Raw genomic sequence first — 22,400 nt, 5'->3', positions numbered from 1 at the left:
CTTAAACAGACGCGTTGAACGCGCCCTGTTATTCGCTCCGGTTAGAAGCCTGGCTGCCGAACGCTGTACTAGTTGTAATTTCCGGGCCGTCTTCAAAGGCAGCCCCACATAGAGCGCATTGCAATAGTCCAGTCTAGAGGTAACTAAGGCATGGACCACCCTGGTCAGATCAGACTTCTCGAGGTACGGTCGCAGCTGGCGCACAAGTTTTAGTTGTGCAAAGGCCCTCCCGGCCACGGCCGACACCTTAGCCCCAAGTGTCAGCCCCGAATCCAGGAGGACCCCCAAGCTGCGGACCTGCGCCTTCAGGGGGAGTGCGACCCTGTCAAGCATAGGTTGCCACCCAATACCCCGATCAGACGTACGACTGACCTGGAGGACCTCTGTCTTGTCGGGATTAAGTCTCAGTTTGTTCACCCTCATCCAGGCCAACACAGCGGCCAGACACTGGTCCAGAATCCGAGGGGCTTCCTTGGATTTAGGTGGAAAAGAGTAGTAGAGTTGGGTGTCATCCGCGTAGAGATGGCACCGCACTCCAAAACTCCGGATGACCTCTCCCAGCGGTTTCATGTAGATGTTAAAAAGCATGGGGGACAAAATAGAACCTTGCGGGACCTCACAGGTCAATGGCCAGGGGTCCGAGCAGGTGTCCCCCAGCTTCACCAACTGGGAACGACCCTCCAGAAAGGACTGGAGCCACTGGAGTGCAGTACCCCCAAGGCCCATCCCAGAGAGCCGCCCCAGAAGGCTACCATGGTCGCTGAGATGTCCAAGAGAACCAGTAGGGTCACACTCCCCCTGTCCAGCTCCCTGCGGAGGTCATCCACCAAGGCGACCAAAGCCGTCTCGGTACTGAACCCAGGCCTGAAGCCAGACTGTGATTGGTCCAGAAAATCCGTATCTTCCAAGAATCCCTGGAGCTGAGAGGCAACCACCCGCTCCAAGACCTTGCCCAAGAATGGTAGGTTAGAGATTGGCCTGTAGTTACAAGGATTGGTCGGATCTAATGAGGCCTTCTTCAAAATAGGCCTTACCACGGCTTGTTTTAGGCTGGATGGAAATTTGCACTGCCCCAAAGAGGCATTAATTATTGCCACAAACCAATCAACTAACCCACCACTGGCCTGTTTTAAAAGCCAAGATGGGCAGGGATCTAGGGCACAGGTAGTCGCCCTCACCGCTCCAAGAATCTTGTCCACATCATCAGGTTGCACAAACTGAAACGAATCCCACAAGATCGAACAGACAGATGCCTCGGTTACCTCACCTGGCAATGCTTCAAGACTGGCGTCCAAGTCGGAACGAATCTGAGTGACTTTGTCTGCAAAATGGTGAGCGAACTCGCTACACCGAGTTGCCGAGGAGTCAGGTGCCCCCCCACCCTGAGAAGGGTGGAGGAGCTCCCCAACAACTCGGAACAACTCAGAAGATCTATTTGTTGCAGACGCGATGCGGGCAGTCGTGAAAACCTTCCTGGCTGCCTGCAACGCCGCGGAATAAGCCCTAATAGCGGCTTTAGACCGTGCTCGGTCAGAAACGTCGCGAGTTCTCCGCCAGCGCCACTCTAGTCTCCTTCTCTCACTTTCATCTCCGCCAGCTCCCCGGTGAACCAGGGAGCCGGGGCAACTCCACGCAGCGAGAGGGGACGTTCGGGAGCGATCATGTCAATAGCCCTGGACAACTCGGTATTGTAACGAGCGACCAAGGCATCGACAGGATCGTCAGCCTCCATAGCAGACAGAACCCCAAGAGACGTCAAGTTGTAATGTATTTGAAAGCACAAAGTTAAAAAACAACACCAACAACAACTTGGCATTATACTAAATGTCCTTTGATCAGTAGCTGACCACTTGGGAGAGCCTCTGGTGTTGCTCTAAGAAGGCCCTCCACAGTGCATGTGGCAGGGTTCAGACTGCATTGTAATAGGTGGTGTGTGGTTTGCTCTTCTCCACACTCTCATGTCGTAGACTCCACTTTGTAGCCCCATTTCTTACGGTTGGCTCTGCATCTCGTAGCACCAGAGCGCAGTCTTTTCAGCATCTTCCAAGTTGCCCAGTCTTCTGTGTGCCCAGGAGGGAGTCACTCATCTGGCGTCAGCCACTGATTGAGGTTCCAGGTTTTAGCCTGCCACTTTTGGACTCTTGCTTGCTGAGGTGTTCCTGCAAGTATCTATAGATTTTAGAAAACTATTTCTTGATTTAAGCTGTTGGTGTGCTGGCTGATACCCGAACAGGGGATGGCTGGATATGTCACTGCCTTGGTCTTTTCATTGCTGGCTGCTACTTCCCGGTGGATGTCAGGTGGTGCAATGCCATCTAAACAGTATAATTTCTCCTGTGGTGTGGGGCATAGACATTCTGTGATGATGTGGCATGTCTCATTAAGAGCCACGCCCACTGTTTAATGTAGTGAGATGTATTCCACACTGGGCATGTATATTCAGCAGTAGAGTAACAAAGCACAAGGGCAGATGTCTTCACTGGTTGTGATCCCCAGGTTGTGCCAGTCAGCTTTCGTACAATGTTATTTCTCGTACCCACCTTTTGCTTTATAGTCAAACAGTGCTTCTTGTAAGCCAGGGCACAGTCCAGGGTAACTCCCAAGTATTTTGGTGTGCTGTAATGCTCCAGTGGGATTCCTTCCCAGGTAATCCTCAGAGCTCGAGATGCTTGTCTGTTCTTAAGGTGAAAAGCACACGTCTTCATTTTAGATGGGTTAGGGTTTTCCCTGTAATAGGCAGTAAAAGCACCTAAAGCTTCAGAGAGCTTCTTTTCAACCATTTCAAAGATCCCTGCTTGGGCGGTCATGGCACGATCGTCAGCATAGATGAAACTCTCTGTGCCTCCTGGCAATGGCTGGTCATTTGTGTAGATGTTAAACATTGATGGAGCAAGTATATTCCCCTGAGGCAGGTCATTCTTCTGTTTTTGCCATCTGCTTCTCTGGCCCTAGAATTCAACAAATAGAATTCACATTATGCATACACATTTATTCGTCCTCACGCATACATCACCATTTCTCCATTCCTTCACCTTTAAGAGCCTGCTTAAGCCAGGCCCTGCTTTCCTTGCAGCCTGCCAATGCACAGTTTCAAAAATTCCAAAACGCCAAAATGCATCTTCTTTCCTTAAGAACAATGCTAAGAATCAGATCTATGTTTTCCATACAGCAGAAACTGATTCCCTGCAAATGTACTCCAAAATCATCACTCCAAAATCGCACTCCCTTCTCTTCCCTTGATAAAAGGAGGCAAGTGTTTAGAATCCTGCTTTCCCATAGCAGATCTGACACTCCCAAGGTACACCATCTCCTTCCCAAGGAGCAGAGCATGGTGGGTGAACAGCACAGCTGTCTGTCACACTTGAGAATTATGAGATTGACTCTTTTATAGGAATACTAGCTGTGCCCGGCCACGCGTTGCTGTGGCGAAGTATGGTGGTATGGGAAATAAAGTATTGAGGAATTGGTGGTAGTTAAGGTCAAGGGTAAAGGTTTTCCCCAGACATTAAGTCCAGTCGTGTCTTACTCTGGAGGTTGGTGCTCATCTCCATTTCTAAGCCGAAGAGCCGGCGTTGTCCGTAGACTCCTCCAAGGTCATGTGGCATGACTACATGGAGCGGCGTTACCTTCCCGCCGGAGCAGTACCTATTGATGCACTCACATTTGCATGTTTTCGAACTTCTGGGTTGGCAGAAGCTGGGGCTAACAGTGGGGGCTCTCTCCGCTCCCCCAATTCAAACCTGTGGCCTTTCAGTCCAGAAGTTCAGCAGCTCAGCGCTTTAACACGCTGCGCCATCAGGGGATATTATTTCCTAAAGGTTGTGAATATACAATATTTCAGATTGGTTTTTTTTTGTTTGTTGAAGGCAAGTATGAATGCTGCAATTAGGAAAAATGATTAGGATGTAATGGCCTTGCAGCTTTAAAGCCTGGCTGTTTCCTCCCTGAGTGAATTTTTTGTTGGGAGGTGTTTGCTGGCCCTGATTGTTTCCTGTCTAGAATTCCCTTGTTTTCAGAGTGGTGTTGTTTGCGATATTTTATGTGCTTCTACTGTCTGTGGCCCTGAGAAAACAGAGGATTTTCCAGACTTTGATGATGGGAATACTTTGTTGGGAGGTGTTAGCTGGCCCTGATTGTTTCCTGTGTGGAATTCCCCTGTTTATTTACTGTCCTGGTTTTAGAGATTATATTGTTCTGCATTATTCTATCCCAGTAATTATTTCATATTAAAGAAGAATCTCACTTATCCAACATTCGCTTATACAATGTTCTGGATTATCCAACGCAGTCTGCCTTTTCATAATCAATGTTTTTGTAGTCAAGTGTTTTAAATTCATTGTGATATTTTAGTGGTAAATTTGTAAATACAGTACAGTAGAGTCTCACTTATCCAACATAAACGGGCCGGCAGAACGTTGGATAAGCGAATATGTTGGATAATGAGGAATTAAGGATAACCCTATTAAACATCAAATTAAGTTATGATTTTACAAATTAAGCACCCAAACATCATGTTAGACAACAAATTTGTCAGAAAAGGTAGTTCAGTACACAGTAATGCTATATAGTAATTACTGTATTTATGAATTTAGCACCAAAATATCACGATATATTGAAAGCATTGACTACAAAAATGCGTTGGATAATCCAGAACGTTGGATAAGCGAGTGTTGGATAAGTGAGACTCTACTGTAAATACTACATAGCATTACTGCGCATGGAACTACTTTTTCTGTCAAATTTGTTGTATAATATGATGTTTTGGTGCTTAATTTGTATAACGATTACCTAATTTGATGTTTAATTGGCTTTTCCTGAATCCCTTCTTATTATCCAACATATTCACTTATCCTGCCGGCCTGTTTACGTTGGATAAGTGAGACTCTACTGTATATTTCTAATCTTATATTATCTGCTCAGAACTGGATTATCTGAGGCCCCTTTTTCACAGCTGTATAAAATGCACACTGAAGTGGATTATATGGTAGTGCGGAGTCAAGATAATCCAGTGCAAAGCAGATAATATAAGATTATAAATGGGTTATATAGCTGTGTGGAAGGGCCTTGAGTCTACACTGCCATATAATCCAGTGCAAATTAGATAATCTGTGGAAGAAGTCTAAGGCCTAAATCGGCCTGTCCCCTAACTGAAACCTGGCTGTCCCTTGGTTGCTAGGCAACCAAGTGGGCAGAGATTAGCCCTCTAAACTGGCAGCAATTGGATAAAAAAAATTATTGCTCTCCCTCTAATTAGGACTTTATTTTTCTTTTCTTTTTGTTGTATCAACCTTGAGGCGTGGATGATGGGTTGTGTTGTCAAATTTTGAGGTTGGGGGGCCTGTACTTTTGTTGTTTTGTGAATTGCCGTGATGCCATCACTTTTTTATATATATAGATTCAGTTGATGTTGTTCCAAAGTTGTAAATGAATGATAGATGCTTTTCCAGCCTGAAACATCCTGGCTTCATCTCAGTTCCTGGCAGATGTTGACTCTTAATTAGTGTTGGTAAATGTAAGCAGCCTTGTGTTGACTTCCTTCTTAATGTAAGGAACCCTGTAAACTTTTCATTAACTTAAAGAGCCATTGTCTCTGATAATGTAAACACATTTTTCACCAAAAGTTAATCATTGTCTCTGGTCAGTAGTTCAGCAACCTTTCATTACAGTTCCTGATTGTAGTTGCTTTCCAGGCCTCAATATTTTAGGGTTGTGTCTAATTCTGCCCCATTCATTCTCCTGTCATACAATTCAATTAAAACTATACATCATATTTATCCATGACAGGACGAAGACCATTTTGTGTAATTTAGACATGTATCCAAATGCTTCTCTGGTCCTACTCTCCAGGGAGTACAACAGGAAGGTGAGCTCTGTTAAGGCTGTGATCTGTCATATTTCTACCCAGCAGAACTTTCATGAAAAAAGTTTTCTGATGCAAGATCCTGGCTGGAGGTCTTGGTATATTTTTGGTAATCAAACAAATACAGGGTGTTTTAAAAAAAATGGCCCCGATTTGAAATTGCGCTCTCTGCAACCACAAACCACCCATGTATGAAGACTTTGCCCCTTGAAAGGGTGGGACAAAGAGGTTCAAAGGATTACCACTAGATGCCTCTCCCCCCGACAAACAGCCCTTGGCCTCAGTCGTTCACAAGATGGTGACCCCACAACCTGAGGGGTCACCTCAGAGGTGGAGAATTAAAAATTATCCTTTTGTAGGGTTATTTAGTTTAGACGTGTTTCTGGCCTACAACAGTTGATCAAACGTGACCCATTAAACCATTTGTAACTTTTTATCTAATTACAGTATGTTGTCATCATGAAATATACTGTTGTCAAAGGCTTTCATGGCCGGAATCACTGTGTTGCTGTTTGTTTTCCGGGCTGTATGGCCATGCTCCGGATACAGTTTAGGGTGTTTCAGAATGATGAGCTCAGTTTCAAAGCAGTATATTTCACTGAGTTGCTGTGGGTTTTCCAGGCTGTATGGCCATGTTCCAGAAGCATTCTCTCCTAACCTTTTGCTCACATCTATGGCAGGCATCCTCAGGTCTGTTGGAAACTAGGCAAGTGAGGTTTGTATATCTGTAGAATGCTCAGGGTGGGAGAAAGGACTCTTGTCTGTTTGAGGCAAGTGTGAATGTTCCAATTGGCCATCTTGATTAGCATTGCAGCTTCAAAGCCTTCCTGCTTCCTGCCTGGGGGAATTGTATTTTGGGAGGTGTTAGAAACACAACCTACAGACTTATCTACAGACCCACTTAGAAAATCCGACAAATGCTACGTTCAGCAAAGGACAAGAGGGATCCTCTCACCTCTGCAGGAGTCTAGTGTATACCATACAGCTGTGGACAAGGCTACATAGGGACCACCAAATGCAGCAGCATTGCCCAAATACGAATCAAGGAACATGAAAGGCACTGCAGACTAATCCAACCAGAGAAGTCAGCCATAACAAAGCACCTAATGAACCAACCTGGACACAGAATATTATTTGAGAACACAGAAATGCAGGACCACTCTAACAACCACCATGTCAGACTACACAAAGGAGCCATTGAAATCCACAAACGTGGACAATTTCAACAGAAAGGAGAAAACCATGAAAAGGAACAATCTGGCTACCAGTATTAAAAAAAAATCTCTAAAATCAGGACAGTAAATAAAGAACAACACTGAAAAACAGATGAATTCCAGACGAAACAAGGCCAGCTAATACCTCCCAACAAAGGATGTTTCTAGACATGGAAGCAGCTAGACTCTGAACCTGCTAGGCTTTTTAGTGCTAATCAAGGTGATTAATTGCAACATTCACATTTGCCTCAAACAGACAATAGTTCTTTCTCCCATCCTGGACATTCCAGATATATCAACTTTCTTTGCCTAGTTTCCAACAGACCTCATACCCTCTGAGGATACCTGCCATAGATGTGGGCGAAAAGTCATGAGAGAATGCTTCTGGAACATGGCTATACAGTCCGGAAGACTCACAGCAGCCCAGTGATTCCGGCCATGAAAGCATTCGAGAACACATGAAGATGCCTATATACCTAAGGCGGGACTCGAACCCCGTTCCCCCAGGGCTATAGAACCTGAGGCTCTCCCGCTACGCCACGCTGGCTCCGTTTACAGACTCATCCTGAGGCGGGACACGCGGCAGAGAGCCCTTGCCAGGATTGGACAGAGCCTAAGAAAAAAAAACCAAACCCGCCCTGGTTCGGCCAATGGAGGTCCGAGGACCATTATGATGCAGGGGGGAAGAGTGTCCAATCACGGTTCTCCCCCCCCCCCATCCCCTCGCAGTGATGGCGGCGGGAATGAGGGAGGAGGTCTGCTTCGGGCAAAGAGAAGACGATGGCGGCGGCGAGGAAGGCCGCGGGGAGGGGGAAAGGGCGGAGGAGCCCCTCCGGGCAGAAGCGGAAGCGTCCCCGCAGAGGGCGCTGAAGTGGTGCGTCTCGGGGTGCTCTGCGCCGCCTTCCTAGGCCTGGTGAGAACAGCTGAGGGCCATGGCTCGCTGGACTACAAACCTCATGGTTCTTTCACAGCTTTGCGTCTTTTATCTGACAGAGCAGGCCTGGGCAATCTTGGGCCCTCCCTCCTGGTGTTTTGGACTTCAACTCCCACCATTCCTCACAGCCTCAGGCCCTTTCCTTTTCCCCCTCAGCCGCTTAAGCGGCTGAGGGGGAAAAGGAAAGGACCTGAGGCTGTGAGGAATGGTAGGAGTTGAAGTCCAAAACACCAGGAGGGAGGGCCCAAGTTGGCCCTTTTGGGAATGACTGCACCCACTCTCTGGGGCAATAATCCTTTTAGGGGGGGAATGGTAATCCTAACCTTATTTTGAAAAGGAAAAATGATGCCACATCCGTTTGTCAAATGTGAACATCTCTGGAGACTCACCTTTTGAAAACCACTAGTCAAGAAAAAAGACCTTGTTAGAAGCCAGCTCTTTGAAGAAGTGATCTTCACAAGCATTCGTGTAATGGCACACTGGGAGCTCAGCGGTTAGACTGAAGAACCCATGTCTTTGGACGGCCAAGGACAAAGACACGGCACTATCTCGTTAGCAGAGTTGTAGAGATGTTTCTTTGAAGTTGCCGTTGCCCAAAACATACCGTGTTTCCCCGAAAATAAGACAGTGTCTTATATTAATTTTTGCTCCCAAAGATGTGCTAGGTCTTATTTTCAGGTGATGTCTTATTTTTCTATGAAGAAGAATTCACATTTATTGTTGAACAAAAAATGAACATTTATTATATACTGTACAGTAGTTGTCGTCACAAACCAACATAGCCAGACAAGCTGTGAATCCTATCAAGAATTTCTTGTTACTACCATTATTTCCATGTATAACTGGTATGTACATTTACCAATCCTGCATGCTCTGGTGTTCTGTTTGTCAGGCGCTGGGTATGCTTCCAAACAAAAACTTTGCTAGGTCTTACTTTCGGGGGAGGCCTTATATTTAGCAATTCAGCAAAACTTCTACTAGGTCTTATTTTTCGGGGATGTCTTATTTTCGGGGAAACAGGGTATATACTCCCTTGAAACCTCTTAGTTTAAAATACGTACTCAGAGATTATTTTTTTTAAAAAAAACCAAAGTCTGAAAAATAACATAGTTTGTTTACTTCTCGGTGGCTGCTCCAATTCTTTGGTACTCCCTCCCCATGAAGGTTAAAACACCCCCTTCCTGTCTGTGCAAGTTTTTGATGAAGACACTGAGCTGTAAAGATAGGAAGGCTAACTTTTATTGTGTCACGCTAAGATCTCCCATCTATCTTGTTGAGTTGCCTGCAATAACTGTATTGGACAAATGTTTTAAATGTGTTTTTTCTTACTGTAAATTTGTTTTTGTAGGCTATTGTTTCATATACATATATTGTTTTGTATTGTCTTTTATATAACGTTGTGAGCCGCTTTGGGTCCCGTTTAGGGAGAAAAGCTGGATACAAATAAAGATTTATTTTATGTACTCATAAGCATCATGTATTAATTCACCATTCAGGCACATTTCTTATTAAAGTTCAGCTATAGATAGGACGTGGTTTCTCTCTGTGTTGCGAACAAAGGGTATCATTCTTAATTAATAGTCCATAGTCGAAAATATAATTGTACTCACTGAAGTTCAAAATCATACTGTATCCATTGAAGTCCTAAAGTATACATGTATCCACCTCCACTGAGGTCTAAAGCGAACTGATTCCATTGAAGTCCAAGAACATACTGAATACAAAATTGAGTCCTGAATCTGAATATGCTCAGTACAATCACATGTCTATAGCCCCTCCCATACCAAAGAGATCAGTCAAACTGGCACATCAACATACACATAGAATACAGGTTAGCAAATATATACATTAACAAATAGTGAAGGCTTGGAAGCTTGCTATTTCCAACACAACCAGATGTCTTCTTGGCCGACCATGACGTGGTTAACCACAGGCTGTTTTTGCCTCGCAGGGCATGGCCATTGCTGTCCTGGGGCCCACATTTCCAGACTTGGCTGCAAACGTGAACAGAAATGTCAGTCAGATCTCTTTTATCATCGCTGGCCGTTCCTCAGGGTATTTAGGTGGCTCTCTAATTGGCGGATTACTCGTCGACTGCATGAATTCCCAGATTATCTTGAGTGAGTATACAGAAAGGAACAGTTGTGTTCTATATCACTATAGCAGGGGTTGTATGTGTTTCCTTGTGTGGGTGGGTTATTACATGTACCAATCTACCATCTAATGGCATGGCAGCATGAAGCTGAACTCCCCAATTGGTAGACCAGGAGAGGTAATGATCAAGAGGTGAGATTCAATCCCCTTTCCATCATTTTTTATGGATGGATGCATCCATCTGTTACTGGCTTCACATATGTTCAGTGCTAAGTCTCTTTAGTTCCATTTTTTGTGGCTTCAAAAAAAACATAACTGTCTGAATTTTTTCTCAAAAATATGTGTTTTTTACAGCTATGCCCCCGTAATACGTATTTGTATAAAGAACAGTATGAGAAAGCTGGAAGGAAAGCGAATGCTGAAAGATAATGGTGTGGTCATCCACATTAGTCTAGGACTCTAGGACACGTGAATTAGGCTGATTTGTTTTAACAAGTGTAACAAACCCAAGTTCTCCAGTATTACCTAGAACATGATCCCTTAAATTTTTCCTTATTAGAAAAATAGCCTTATTAGAAAAATAGTCTTACACTTTGAGTGGTTGTTGTACTCCTTCATTTCAGGATGCAGTGGCTAGCATTTTGTTCCACAATTACGAACCTATAGCTGGATTTATTATCTTGCTGGGAATTCACATTTACAGTTAGCAACAAAAATGTAGCAATCTTTTTGTAATTCAGTAAAAAAAAACCTAAATGTAACCTTGAGCTTGAAATTAAATATGAAAATATAGGCAGTTATTATATAAACCACTAATTCTGTCATAACATTTACTTGTAGGCTTTTCTATGCTGGCTACAGCTATGGGCCTGTATGCCATCCCGTGGTGTAAAACGGCAATCTTGCTCACAGCCATGATGTCTGTCATTGGTTTTTCAATGGGAGTCCTGGATACAGGTAGCAAAACCAACAGCAGCAACTGTTTGTCATGCCACTCTATGTCTGCCATTGTAATAAATTCAGAATATTTGCATTCCTTAAATGGAGAATTGCTTTATTGTCTTGATAAGGGCATATTATAATGTGCTCAGAGCTCTTGGGCCTCTTTGCATCCTCCTTGTTTGTGCAGAAGACAAAGAACAATTTGATACCACTGCCATTCAGTCAGGGCTGGTTTTATTCTTCTTTCATTCTGCTCTTCCTTCGAGGAAGGATTATACATGCTCTTTGGAGTTCTGGTTGTACACCTGAACATCCAGACATGTTATATTCATTGTATTTTAACTATTGATGCCTTCCAAAGCTGACAGGCCATGCCTTCCTAACCTGATTGTGATTGTGTGAATATTTATGTTTGTTTTGTTTGCGTTGCAGGAGGCAATGTTATGGCTTTGGACACATGGGGGGCAGAGGCTGGTCCGCACCTACAAGCCTTACATTTCAGTTTCGCCCTGGGTGGTTTTGTGACCCCCATCTTGGACAAGATGGTGCTGGGCGGCTCTGCTGTGGACCCGCAGGACCATCCGGGTGGCACAGGTGACCATCAACCCACTGTTGACTCTCCCGTGTCATCAGAGCAGCTACATTTCACCATGAATGTGATGTTGTCTTATATTGTGATAGGCACTTTCGTCTTGCTCGTGGCATTGTTTTTCTGTCTTTTATATTGGAAGAGCAGTTCTGCTCGTGACAGGAGGAAGTTTTCTGCACAGAAATACAAGTTTGCCAAATATCACTATGCCCTCATAATTCTGCTCTCTGTATTCTTTTTCTGGTACGTTGGAGCAGAGGTTGCCTACGCGGCTTACATTTTCACTTACGCAAGGACACATGTGGGCATGAAGGAAAGTGAAGCAGCTGGGTTGAACTCTGTCTTTTGGGGGTCATTTGCAGCTTGCAGGGGACTGGCAATCTGCCTGGCTGCCTGCTCTCATCCTGGATCGATCATCCTTCTGAGTATCATATTGGGCATTGTGTCCTCCTTGTCACTGACTGTTCAGCACGCACCCGGTTTCTCTGTGGCTTGGCTCTGCGGTGTATGGAGCGTCAGTGGCCGCCATCTTCCCCAGTGGCATATCCTGGGTTGAGCAGTACACTACCATCCAAGGGAAGTCTGCCGCTGTGTTTGTCGTGGGTGCCGCCATGGGGCAAATGTGTATTCCTGCCTTGGTGGGCTTCCTGCAAGGACACTACCCTGCGGTCCCGGTGCTTATGTATACTGTGTTGGTGTCCACAGCCATGATGGCCATGCTGTTCCCTGTTCTGTATAAATTAGCTACATCCCCAAGTGATCCTAAGTGGAAAGGTGCTGGAGATGGGAACCTCCAGGAAGCGTTGTTGTCCAACTCTCACCTTGAGGAAGAGGATGAGGATGACAAGGAGGGCAAGGAATGGAATGAGGCAGACTTTGAAGTAATTGAGATGAATGATACCCGGCAGAATTCGGTCATCAAAACATCTACGAACATCCAAGGGGAGTCTACACTTGCCACATCCACCCATCCTCCTTCAAGAAAGATATGTAATCCTCCTGTGGTTTCTATTGGATCCCCAAGACAAAAGACTTCAAGTAAAAATGACTACAGCTCTCTTCTAGAGCAAGAGGTATTGGTATGTCGTAATGCAGTAGAGATGGGAAGCTTGGTAAAGCCCAGTTGAGGTTACTTTGTTTAAAAGAATGAGTAATGTACCATGGAGGAATTATGTGGCAGAGCTCATTTGTATGACCATGATGATGGTAGAAAAATACGACAAGACAGAATACTTCCTAACAGTCATGCTACCATTTGGGAAGCTCTTATGTCAGAATGTTCAGGTGGAATCCTTTTTTCTGCAATTTCCACTTCTCTTGCATCCCATCTGGATATCATTTGTGTTTGGATGCTGTTGCATCTTTTAAAAACCACACTTAAAAGTGTCATTTGTATATTCTTTTGAAAAACAAGAGCATTACCATTTGAGAACATGTTTAATTTCCCCATATTTCTGTATGCTTTTTACAACCAACAGCTATTTCTGTATTATTCTTCACAAAAGTTTCCTTCTTGATCAAGATAGTACTGAATAGTCAGCAATTCACATTCACTGGGGGGTTAGAGGCATAGGAAACCCATGAAATATCTTTTTTTTTGTACCTGAGAGAACACCTCTCTGGGAATTTCTCTGTCATCCATTATAACTTTATGGCCAACTGCTGCTGGAATCTGACCATAGGCTTATACCAGATGACCTAGATATGCTGACACAGAATTCTTAAAATCAAATTTGTGAACAATCAAATCTGATAAAGTCAAACCCACAGGTATGTTTGTACTTATATAATTGGAGCCATCTTTAGTAAGAAAAAAAACCCAGATTATTAGTCTTCCACTAAGGGTAGTTGTATAGTAATATAAGATTCCCTTCGCAAAATTCTTGATTTACTTGTGCTAGAACATACACATTGTAATCTTTTGTTATAACCTCTCCTTTTGTTAGGAAAAGAGTAAGGCTGCTACGTGGCAATATTCAAATGATAATGCAAATGTTACAGTGGAATGCTGCCTTTTGATAAGAAATGCTGTAACCTAAATTCACCAAAAGTTTTATTTCCATATTTTGGAAAATGGAGGATTGACTAAATACATTTTTTGCATATACAGTAAAGCCCCGCTAATTTGAGCCCCGCTCATCCGAGCGTCCGTGCTATCTGAGCCAAATTCCTCCTCCACCCCTCACTCACCCCGCCAGATTCCGGTGCTGCCAGAACCCAGCCAGGTGAGTGAGCAAGGGACGGAGGGCGGGCTCTCTCTCTCGCTCCTTTGCCAGGCCGGGCGCTGGTGCTGCTAGCCCCGGCGTGGCAAAGGAGCCGAGCCACGGAAGGCGGGCGAGTGAAGGAGGATGGCCACAAAGGCTCTTCCCATTCACCTGCTCGCTGGCTGGCTCCTTTGCCAGGCCGGGTGGCGGTGCTGCCAGCCCCGGTATGGCGAAGGAGTCGAGCCATGGAGGGTGGGCAAGTGAAGGAGGAGGGCCACAAAGGAAGTTGTGAGGATGCCTGCCATAGATGTGGGCGAAACGTCAGGCCATGAAAGCCTTTGTTTGCTTTCTCTATCAGGGATAGAGCCCCGGTGGCGAAATGCGTTAAAGCACTGAGCTGGAGATCGAAAGGTGCCAAGTTCAAACCCCGGGAGCGGCCGGAGCGGCCTCTGTTAGCTCCAGCTCCTGCCAACCTAGCAGTTCGAAAACATGCCAATGTGAGCAGATCAATAGGCGGGAAAATAACGGCGCTCCATGCAGTCATGCTGGCCACATGACCCTGGAGGTGTCTACGGACAACGCCAGCTCTTCGGCTTAGAAATGGAGATGAGCACCAACCGCCAGAGTCAGACTTAACGTCAGGGGAAACCTTTACCTTTACCTATTAGGGATAAGGGATCTTAGTCCCTTCTGATGGTTTGAACGACAACTCCCACAGCCTTCACCATTTGTAAAATCATAACGAAATGTGACATTTAATAGGCTTTTCTGTAATCCCTCCTTATTATCCAAGATATTTGCTTATGCAAGCTTCTGCCAGCCCGTTTAGCTTGGATAAGTGAGACTCTACTGTAGTTTGTAACAATACAAAACTGTGGTGCTCGGGAGCATGTAATGATCACAGAGTTGAACATGTTTGAACTTGGGAGAGACCTTCACTCAAGTTGGCAAAAGGTGAGTCATTCTGGTGAAATTTCTATAGGAAAAGAGAAGGAAAAAGGCTGCAGGTATGGTCTAGTGTAGAATGTGGAGAAAGATGAATGTGGGCTTACTTTGATCATGACATTTAGAATATTCCTTCCAAAAATATCAGGTACAGAATTGGAATTTAAAAGGGAATGCATGGACTATCTCGGCACAGGTAAATTTGCTGTTAATGTAGTGGAATTTGTTAAGTTGCCTTAGATCGCAATATAATGTTGTTGTTTTTGCTTATTCATTCTGAAACATGAGAGACTAGAATTTTTAAATGAAAGACTATCATTACCTATGCCTGTAAACTAGTAAATGTAAAGTGAAATTGAGACTACCTCACAGTTGTGTTCTGTGATAAAGCATGCCGCATTGAAAGTTGACAAAACAAGAATGTAATTTTTAAGATAAAGAGTTATGCCATAGTAATTTAGGATTGGATTTCTATGCTAGTATTAATATTTTTAAATCTGCCATATGTACATTTGGTTCCGAATGTCCACATCAGCGGAACATCAATGCATTTAAAGTTTTTCATTCTTAATACTTCTTGCAGGGATGTATCTAGTGTTTAGTTCATGCAAAGAACAGACTCCAAAGAGAGAGGATGAATTTGCTCAACGTTACCTCCATTAGTAGCCTCTCATACTGTATTTCATATTACATATTTCAAAAGAAGGGTGCATGTGGGTTTTTTTTAAGCTTTTGAGATTTCTGTTTATAGTCTATGACCATTATAAATTCTCTGCATAAATGCAGAGGAGACTTATCACACAACAGGTGGAGCTGCTTTTGCAGAATTCTAAATCCAGCATTCTTTTGGCCAGCATTTTTGCTTTTTGGTTCTGGCCAAAATCTATTTGTTAGAGTTTTCAGCAGTCAAAAGCATGGTGAAGACGTTAGGAATTCTGTACTGGAGAATGTTGGTGTTTGTTATATAAACTTAAGGGATTTTTAAAGTCATTTTAAAGGAAAAAAGACTTGCTGTAGTTATAAATGTTATATTTTCTTGAAGACGCGTGTCCCTCCTGGTGGTGTATGGGTATTTCTGGTATTTGTTTGTTTGTAGTTAACTGGCATTATGAAACAGATCATCCCTGGACCTTGACTTGCACATTTTGGCCCTTTGTTTTAACTCTCAAATGTGATGTTTGCCTTAAATGTTAATTTGGGTATCATTAATGTACTTTGTCTTGTTAAGCACTTCCACCGGTGGAGTGTTCTATTATGCATCTAGGAAGATAAATGAGTGTTTACAGGGGTGGAGGGAAATGTGATATTTTTCCTTTAATACATTATTTATTTACTAAAGAGCTGTGAGCTTAATTTCTTAAGGCGTCAGGGAATCAGTTCTGTAAGTGTAAATCATGAACTGCACTGATAAATTGTCCTGGAAGAAGTGGGTCCAGTGTACATGAATCTAAATCCAGTTGCTGGTCCTACAAGGGCACAATAAATACTGTTTTCTATTCAACCGTTGATTTCAAGGGTCTCTTCTAGTTGGGGTAAGTTGTTAGATGTAATACTGGCTGGCACCCTGTTGGCTATATAAGCAAATGTGACTGACAGGAAGATCTGGCTGTGTACTGAACTCTTCTGGTTGTTGCAGAGGGAGAAATCTAGCACCTCCCTCATGCAATGACCAGAAGACTCCGCAAGACTCTCTTGTTGGGCCTCCTCCACGGCTGTTTTGTGGCCTGTAAAGAGAGAAGGAAATATTGGAGAAGTATCTGGATACATCCATAACCAAAAGTAGTGACCTGGAGGACTTCAGGTGATGACCATTTGTTTAATTTAGGCATGTACTCGGATGCTTCTCTGGTCCTGCATTCCACTAAATGACAGGGAGTGAGTATAACAGGAAGGTGAGCCCTGTTAAGGCTGTGATCCGTTATATTGCTACCCAGCAGAACTTTCATGAAAATGTTTTCTGATGCAAGATCCTGGCTGGAGGCCTTAGTATATTTTTGGTAATCAAACAGAAATCCAGGGTGTTTCAAAAAAATGGCCCCAATTTGAAATTGCTCTCTCTGCAATCACAAACCACCCATGTATGAAACGCTTGCCTCCTGAAAGGGAAAATAAAGGTTCAAAGGATTACTGCAAGATGCCTCTTCCAGTACACAAACAGGTCCTGGTCTCAGTCATTCGTAAGATGGTGACCCCACAACCTAAGACCAAATTACACATTCTCCATTTGCAAGGTTGTTTAGTTTAGTCTTGTTTCTGGCTCAAAATGGTTGATAAAACTTGATAACCCATTGAACAGTTTGTAACTTTTTGTGCAATTATAACATATTGCCATCATGAAATATGCTGCTTTGAAATTGGGTCCATCATTTGAAACACCCTAAAAGTATGTTTGTTTCTATATCTGGAGCTCTATAATTATTTTTTTGATTGCCCAACAATGATGAAACATAGTCACTAGAAATATTTTAAAGAACAATTTGTTTTAAATGATTTTAGATAGTATTGTTAAAAACACAGACTAGAACCAGTGAACTTTAAAAATGCACATTTATTTGATTTTATTCGATTTTAGTATGATTTTCATTAATTTTTAAATCAAAATGGTTTCCAATTTCTAAAAAATGAATCATGACCACATAATTCCTTTTCATTTTATACAGTTATACAAATATCCTAAATACACATTTTGTCCAGATGATGGCAAATAAATTTAACTGTACAGTACATGAAATATTAAGCATATTTAGAAGCAATAGAAATGTCTATACAAAAGCAAAAATGGAATAAAATTTCTTATTTAAAGTATTGCAACAGTCCCACAGTTTTATAACAAATGTCTTTGCACAGTTCCTCACAATGCCCCAATTCATAGCGAAAGCAAGACAGTGGTTTTTTAGAAAATGCTTCAAAAATGCTACACATAACTATTGTTTGCACAGTCTGGTCAAAAAAACAACAAATCTACTTGGAGTCAAGCAAAACTGAAGAGGCAATATCCCAACAAACTTTAAAAGTGTCAGTATAAAATTCATTGCACATTATTTTTACTCAGTTGTTTGAAAAGTAAAAAAGTGTATTTACAAAATATTCTGCAGTCAAAATTATAAAATGGACGAGATACCTGCAAGTAAAATATTCTGATACTGACAGTTTAATAAAACACAACAACATTTTTCCCAAGGGATTGCAATGCCTCAAACCCATTGGGAAGTAAACATTTATTGTGAAATGGATTTATAAGATGTTAACATATAGTTTATTCCAATATCTGCATTAAAAGGCAGAAGGATGGATAAAACAGACATCTTAAAATGAGTTATTAACAATTGAAGAAATTTACTTCGGACAAACATTCATTATTTTTTCGGAATAAGTCGACAATGAAAATTCTGGACAAGATGAAATTGAAGGACCATGCATGATGGTTTCAGAGTGGTAAACATTGGAAACAAAATAGCACCTGGAGTCCTGCGATGCAGGCGGTCCCTTAAAACTGGTCAAGAAGTTGGCGAAGATACGGAGCCTTGGATAATTCTCTGCTCACCCTGGAGACCTTGAAGAGCACTGGGCAGTTCAGGGAAACACATGGGATTTGCCGGTCCAGACAACTTGTACAGTTCTTGCATATCTATAAGTACATTAAATGACACTCAGCAGGTGAAAACATCATTAGGCATACAGACAATTTTGACTACATCTCTACAAACCAGTGGTTCTCAACTTTGGGTCCTCTAGGTGTTTTGGACCTTAGCTTCCACAGTTCCTACCAGCTGGTAAGATGGCTGGGATTTCTAGGAGCTGAAGTAAAAAACATCTAGTTGGGAACCCCTGCTATAAACTATTGCTATTTTCAGCTGCCACATTTCAAAACTTGTTATTTTCTATTTAAAGCCCATCTTACAAAGCTCATTCTTTTTGTTGGCTTTCTTCCTACCTTCACCAAGCAATCATGTTTACGCTCCAATTCTCGAATTTCTTGATTAAGAATGACCACAGCACGCTGAGGTTGGCTCCGACATTTACTGCAAATTCCATGTTGTGTCAATTCATCACACACAGGGCAATGTAAGGTGGTAAAATACTGGGAAATTGTCCCTTTTCGGCTTTCCTGTTCAACATGGGCCGTTCTGCCAGCTTTCTGGATCTGTGTAGAAAGGACAAGATTGGGACAACGATCAATGCAGTTCTCTTTGTCAAAGATAATTTTACCAAATGTATGCTCATACACAATTTTTGTTTTGGTCTTGATATCGTGCTTCCTACATTACACCCAGATTACTACAGGCAGTCCCCAAGTTACAGACATCTGACTTACAAACAACTCACAGTTAAGAACTGGGGTGAGACACAGGAAGTGACTGGAAATCTACCCTTTGCACTTCTGGAAGAGTTATCATGGGGAAAAGGTGTATCCACTGACACTTTATCTCCAATCCTGTGCTCTTGAAAGCCAATACACACACATGGCTGGAGTGACCTTGTGTTGTTTCCAACCTATGGCAACCACCTATCACAACTTCAATAAGCTTTTTCTTGCAAGATTTGTTCAGAAGAGATTTGCTATTGAATGACTTGCCCAAGGCCATCCAGTGGGTTTGACAGTTGAACAGGAAATCAAACTCTGGTCATGAGAATCATAGCCCAACACGCAAACCACTAAGCCACATTGATTCCTTAGACACATATATCTCACTAACCGGGATTTTGGATATTCTTATTACCTACTTACCTTTGGCAATTCATGATACCAACAGAAAACATCTATGCCAATAAGTGACAAGATCCTAGCCAATGGAGGAAGAATCTGCTTGGTGATGTAATAAGTAGCATTCAGTCGCAAGTTAGGATCCTGTAGAACTTCAATGGGCCTCCTAACCAACTGTATGAGAGGCAATCCTGGCATGCCATACACAATGACATACGGCACTCTTTCCCCAACTCGTGGTTCGGACCGGCGGTCATATGCAAGCATCTTCCTGTTTGTAGGGAAAAAGATATAAACCATATTATCTTTTTCTCTCATATATATTCTCATACACACACACACACATACACACTTTACACCTTTCTTGGAGGCTTCAGATGTGACATGTGGCCCAGGGATAAAAGGACTATGAGCAAAGGTCTGGTATGTGATGGATGGATCAGGACAGCATTGACTTTCAGACTGCCCTAGTCTCACTTTTATGCCGGTGTACTGATGGTCCCCTCACAATGGACGACAAAGAGATGAGTAGCATAAATAGTGTGTGCGTGTGTATGTATGTATGTGTATGTGTGTGTATATACACACACACACACACACACACACACACACACACACATATATACACACAATGTGTTGTCGAAGGCTTTCATGGCCGGGATCACAGGGTTGTTGTATGTCTTTTGGGCTGTGTGGCCATGTTCCAGAAGTATTCTCTCCTGACGTTTCGCCCACATCTATGGCAGGCATCCTCAGAGGTTGTGAGGTATGGATAAACTAAATAAGGAAAGGAAAGAATATATATCTGTGGAGAGTCCAGGGTGTGGCAAGAGTCCTTTGTCACTGGGAAGCCAGCATTAATGTTTCAGTTAATTGCCCTAATTAGCATTTGAAAGGTTTTGTCTCTTGCTTGGGGGTATCCTTTGTTCAGTCATTAGCTCTCCTCTGCCCTCAGAGTGTTGGTTCCCATCTACTGTTTTGATTTTAGGGTTTTTTAATACTGGTAGCCAGATGCCCCCAGGCAAGAGACAAAACCTTTCCAATGCTAATTAGGGTGGTTAACTGAAACATTAATGCTGGCTTCCCAGTGACAAAGGACTCTTGCCACACCCTGGACTCTCCACAGATATATATTCTTTCCTTTCCTTACTTAGTTTATCCATCTCACAACCTCTGAGGATGCCTGCCATAGATGTGGGCGAAATGTCAGGAGAGAATACTTCTGGAACATGGCCTCACAGCCCGAAAGACATACAACAACCCAATATAAAAACAGTGATCTTAAGAGTGTAAGAAACAACCAAAGGAGAACATATCTATATTTTCTACTAATAGTTTTATAGAGGATGGAAATTACAATTTTATTTACTTTTTATGCTACTCATCTCTTTGTACTCCATTTTGAGGGGGCCATCAGTACACCGGCATAAAAGTGAGACTGGGGCAGTCTGAAAGTCAATGCTGTCCTGATCCATCCATCACATACCAGCCCTTTGCTCATAGTCCTTTTATCCCTGGGCCACATCTGAAGCCTCCAAGAAAGGTGTATAGTTTAAATATACGTTACCATAAATATGACCACTGTCACACCGCCCCCAAAACCCAGAAATAAAAACCACCAGTTCCAACTTCATTTTTGGCTGGCTTTGAAGGCTGCCTCTCATGAGGCAAAAACTGGTCTTTGCACCTTCTGCCATTATTGGTCCCTAGAGTACAGTAAAGATGGGGATGATACTCTTCAGATCCACTCTCAAAAAAGTTCCCTATACTTCCTCCCTTATTATCAGAGCCTCTTTGACCATTTTCATTTTGGCTAGGGTCTTTCTTCTTCCATTTGAATCCCAAATTGCAAACATGTTACACTTTAGGGTTACTGTATTCCATATCAGTGATTAGAGCTCTTCTGCGATGGGCATTTCATCTATTAAGAAAGGATGCCCATTCTGAGTCTTGCCTAAGGGTCAAGTGATGATGGATGACAGCCTTTGGAGCTTAGGGTGTTATGGTTGAGCCTTATGGCTCCGATACTGGGAGACGTGGTCGTAAGACTCCTCGGGAGTCAGACTCTCTTGAGGAGCGAGAAAGGAAACGGCTGCGGGACTTATTTGCAGAACCAACTGACGAAGACTCCTTTGAGGGTTTTACCGAGGGAATGGAGGAAGAGATGGTTAGCTCAGAGGAGGATGACATGGAATGGACTCGTGTGAGAGAGGATCTGGGTGCCACTGGCAATGATAGTATGGGAGGCGATTGGCAGGTTTCAGGATTAGACCCGTGGACAAGCTGGAGGGATGGAACAGGATCCACAGCTGGGGATGCTGTGGGGCGTAGTCAAAGGTGTTTTAGCTCTGATGAGGATGATGATGATGAGGCACCTGGAATTAGGGTAACAGCTGACAGCGATGAGGAGTTGTAACTGGCATAAAATGGGGTTTAGAATCCAGGGCTAATTGCGTTGGGCAAGGTAATCTGGACGAACGCTTGGGCTCTTGTTGGGAACTTCCTGAAGACGGGTGTGATTCGTTTGCTGAATACGTAAGTTACCAAGGACACTGGGCATAGACGGCGGGAGGAACTGTGTGGGCTTTTCCTGTGCAACTTGTGCTTAATCTTAATAGCTTGGACCTCCGTCGTCTTTTTGACGGACACTAATTGCCTACTCTGGACTGACTGACTGACTGACTGACTACGACCTCGGACTATCCCTTCTGTGGCTATCGGTGGAACTGGTGAACTGAAGACTTCTGTACCTGGCTTTCGACCTCGGACCGGATTGAGACCCCGCTGACCGCTGCTGCCCTGATTGATGTGTTTGAACCCGGAGTTCGCTCGCTGCTCGGAGGAGTAACATCTTTGTTATTCAATCACAGCTTTTGGGTAGCAGAGAGGAATCTGCTGCCAGTTATTTGTGTT

At 43.3% G+C, this 22,400-nt stretch overlaps 2 protein-coding genes across 2 annotated transcripts in view; one reads left to right on the top strand and one right to left on the bottom strand.

Annotated features, from left to right (window-relative positions):
* The first annotated feature begins 677 nt into the window (after positions 1-677).
* Positions 678-16,283, top strand: LOC100564899 (sodium-dependent glucose transporter 1A). Its single transcript, XM_008121129.3, is given in 5 exon segments — positions 678-7,987; positions 9,960-10,128; positions 10,943-11,059; positions 11,477-12,092; positions 12,094-16,283. Coding segments are annotated over 5 exon segments (1,812 nt in total). The 5' UTR covers positions 678-7,744; the 3' UTR covers positions 12,761-16,283.
* Positions 16,284-17,310: 1,027 nt separating this feature from the next.
* The window catches only part of rev3l (REV3 like, DNA directed polymerase zeta catalytic subunit), an 82,826-nt gene continuing 77,736 nt past the window's right edge, over positions 17,311-22,400 (bottom strand). The window contains exons 30-32 of the mRNA XM_008121141.3: positions 19,512-19,758; positions 18,717-18,926; positions 17,311-18,410 (exon numbers count right to left, since the gene is read on the bottom strand). Of these exons, the coding sequence (XP_008119348.2) occupies positions 18,270-18,410; positions 18,717-18,926; positions 19,512-19,758 (598 nt within the window). The 3' untranslated portion in view covers positions 17,311-18,269. The remainder of the gene's footprint in view (positions 18,411-18,716; positions 18,927-19,511; positions 19,759-22,400) is intronic.

The sequence above is a fragment of the Anolis carolinensis genome, chromosome 1 (genome assembly GCF_035594765.1).
Source record: "Anolis carolinensis isolate JA03-04 chromosome 1, rAnoCar3.1.pri, whole genome shotgun sequence".
Classification (NCBI taxonomy): Eukaryota; Metazoa; Chordata; class Lepidosauria; order Squamata; family Dactyloidae; genus Anolis; species Anolis carolinensis.
This window is presented reverse-complemented; position numbering and strand designations above follow the sequence as displayed.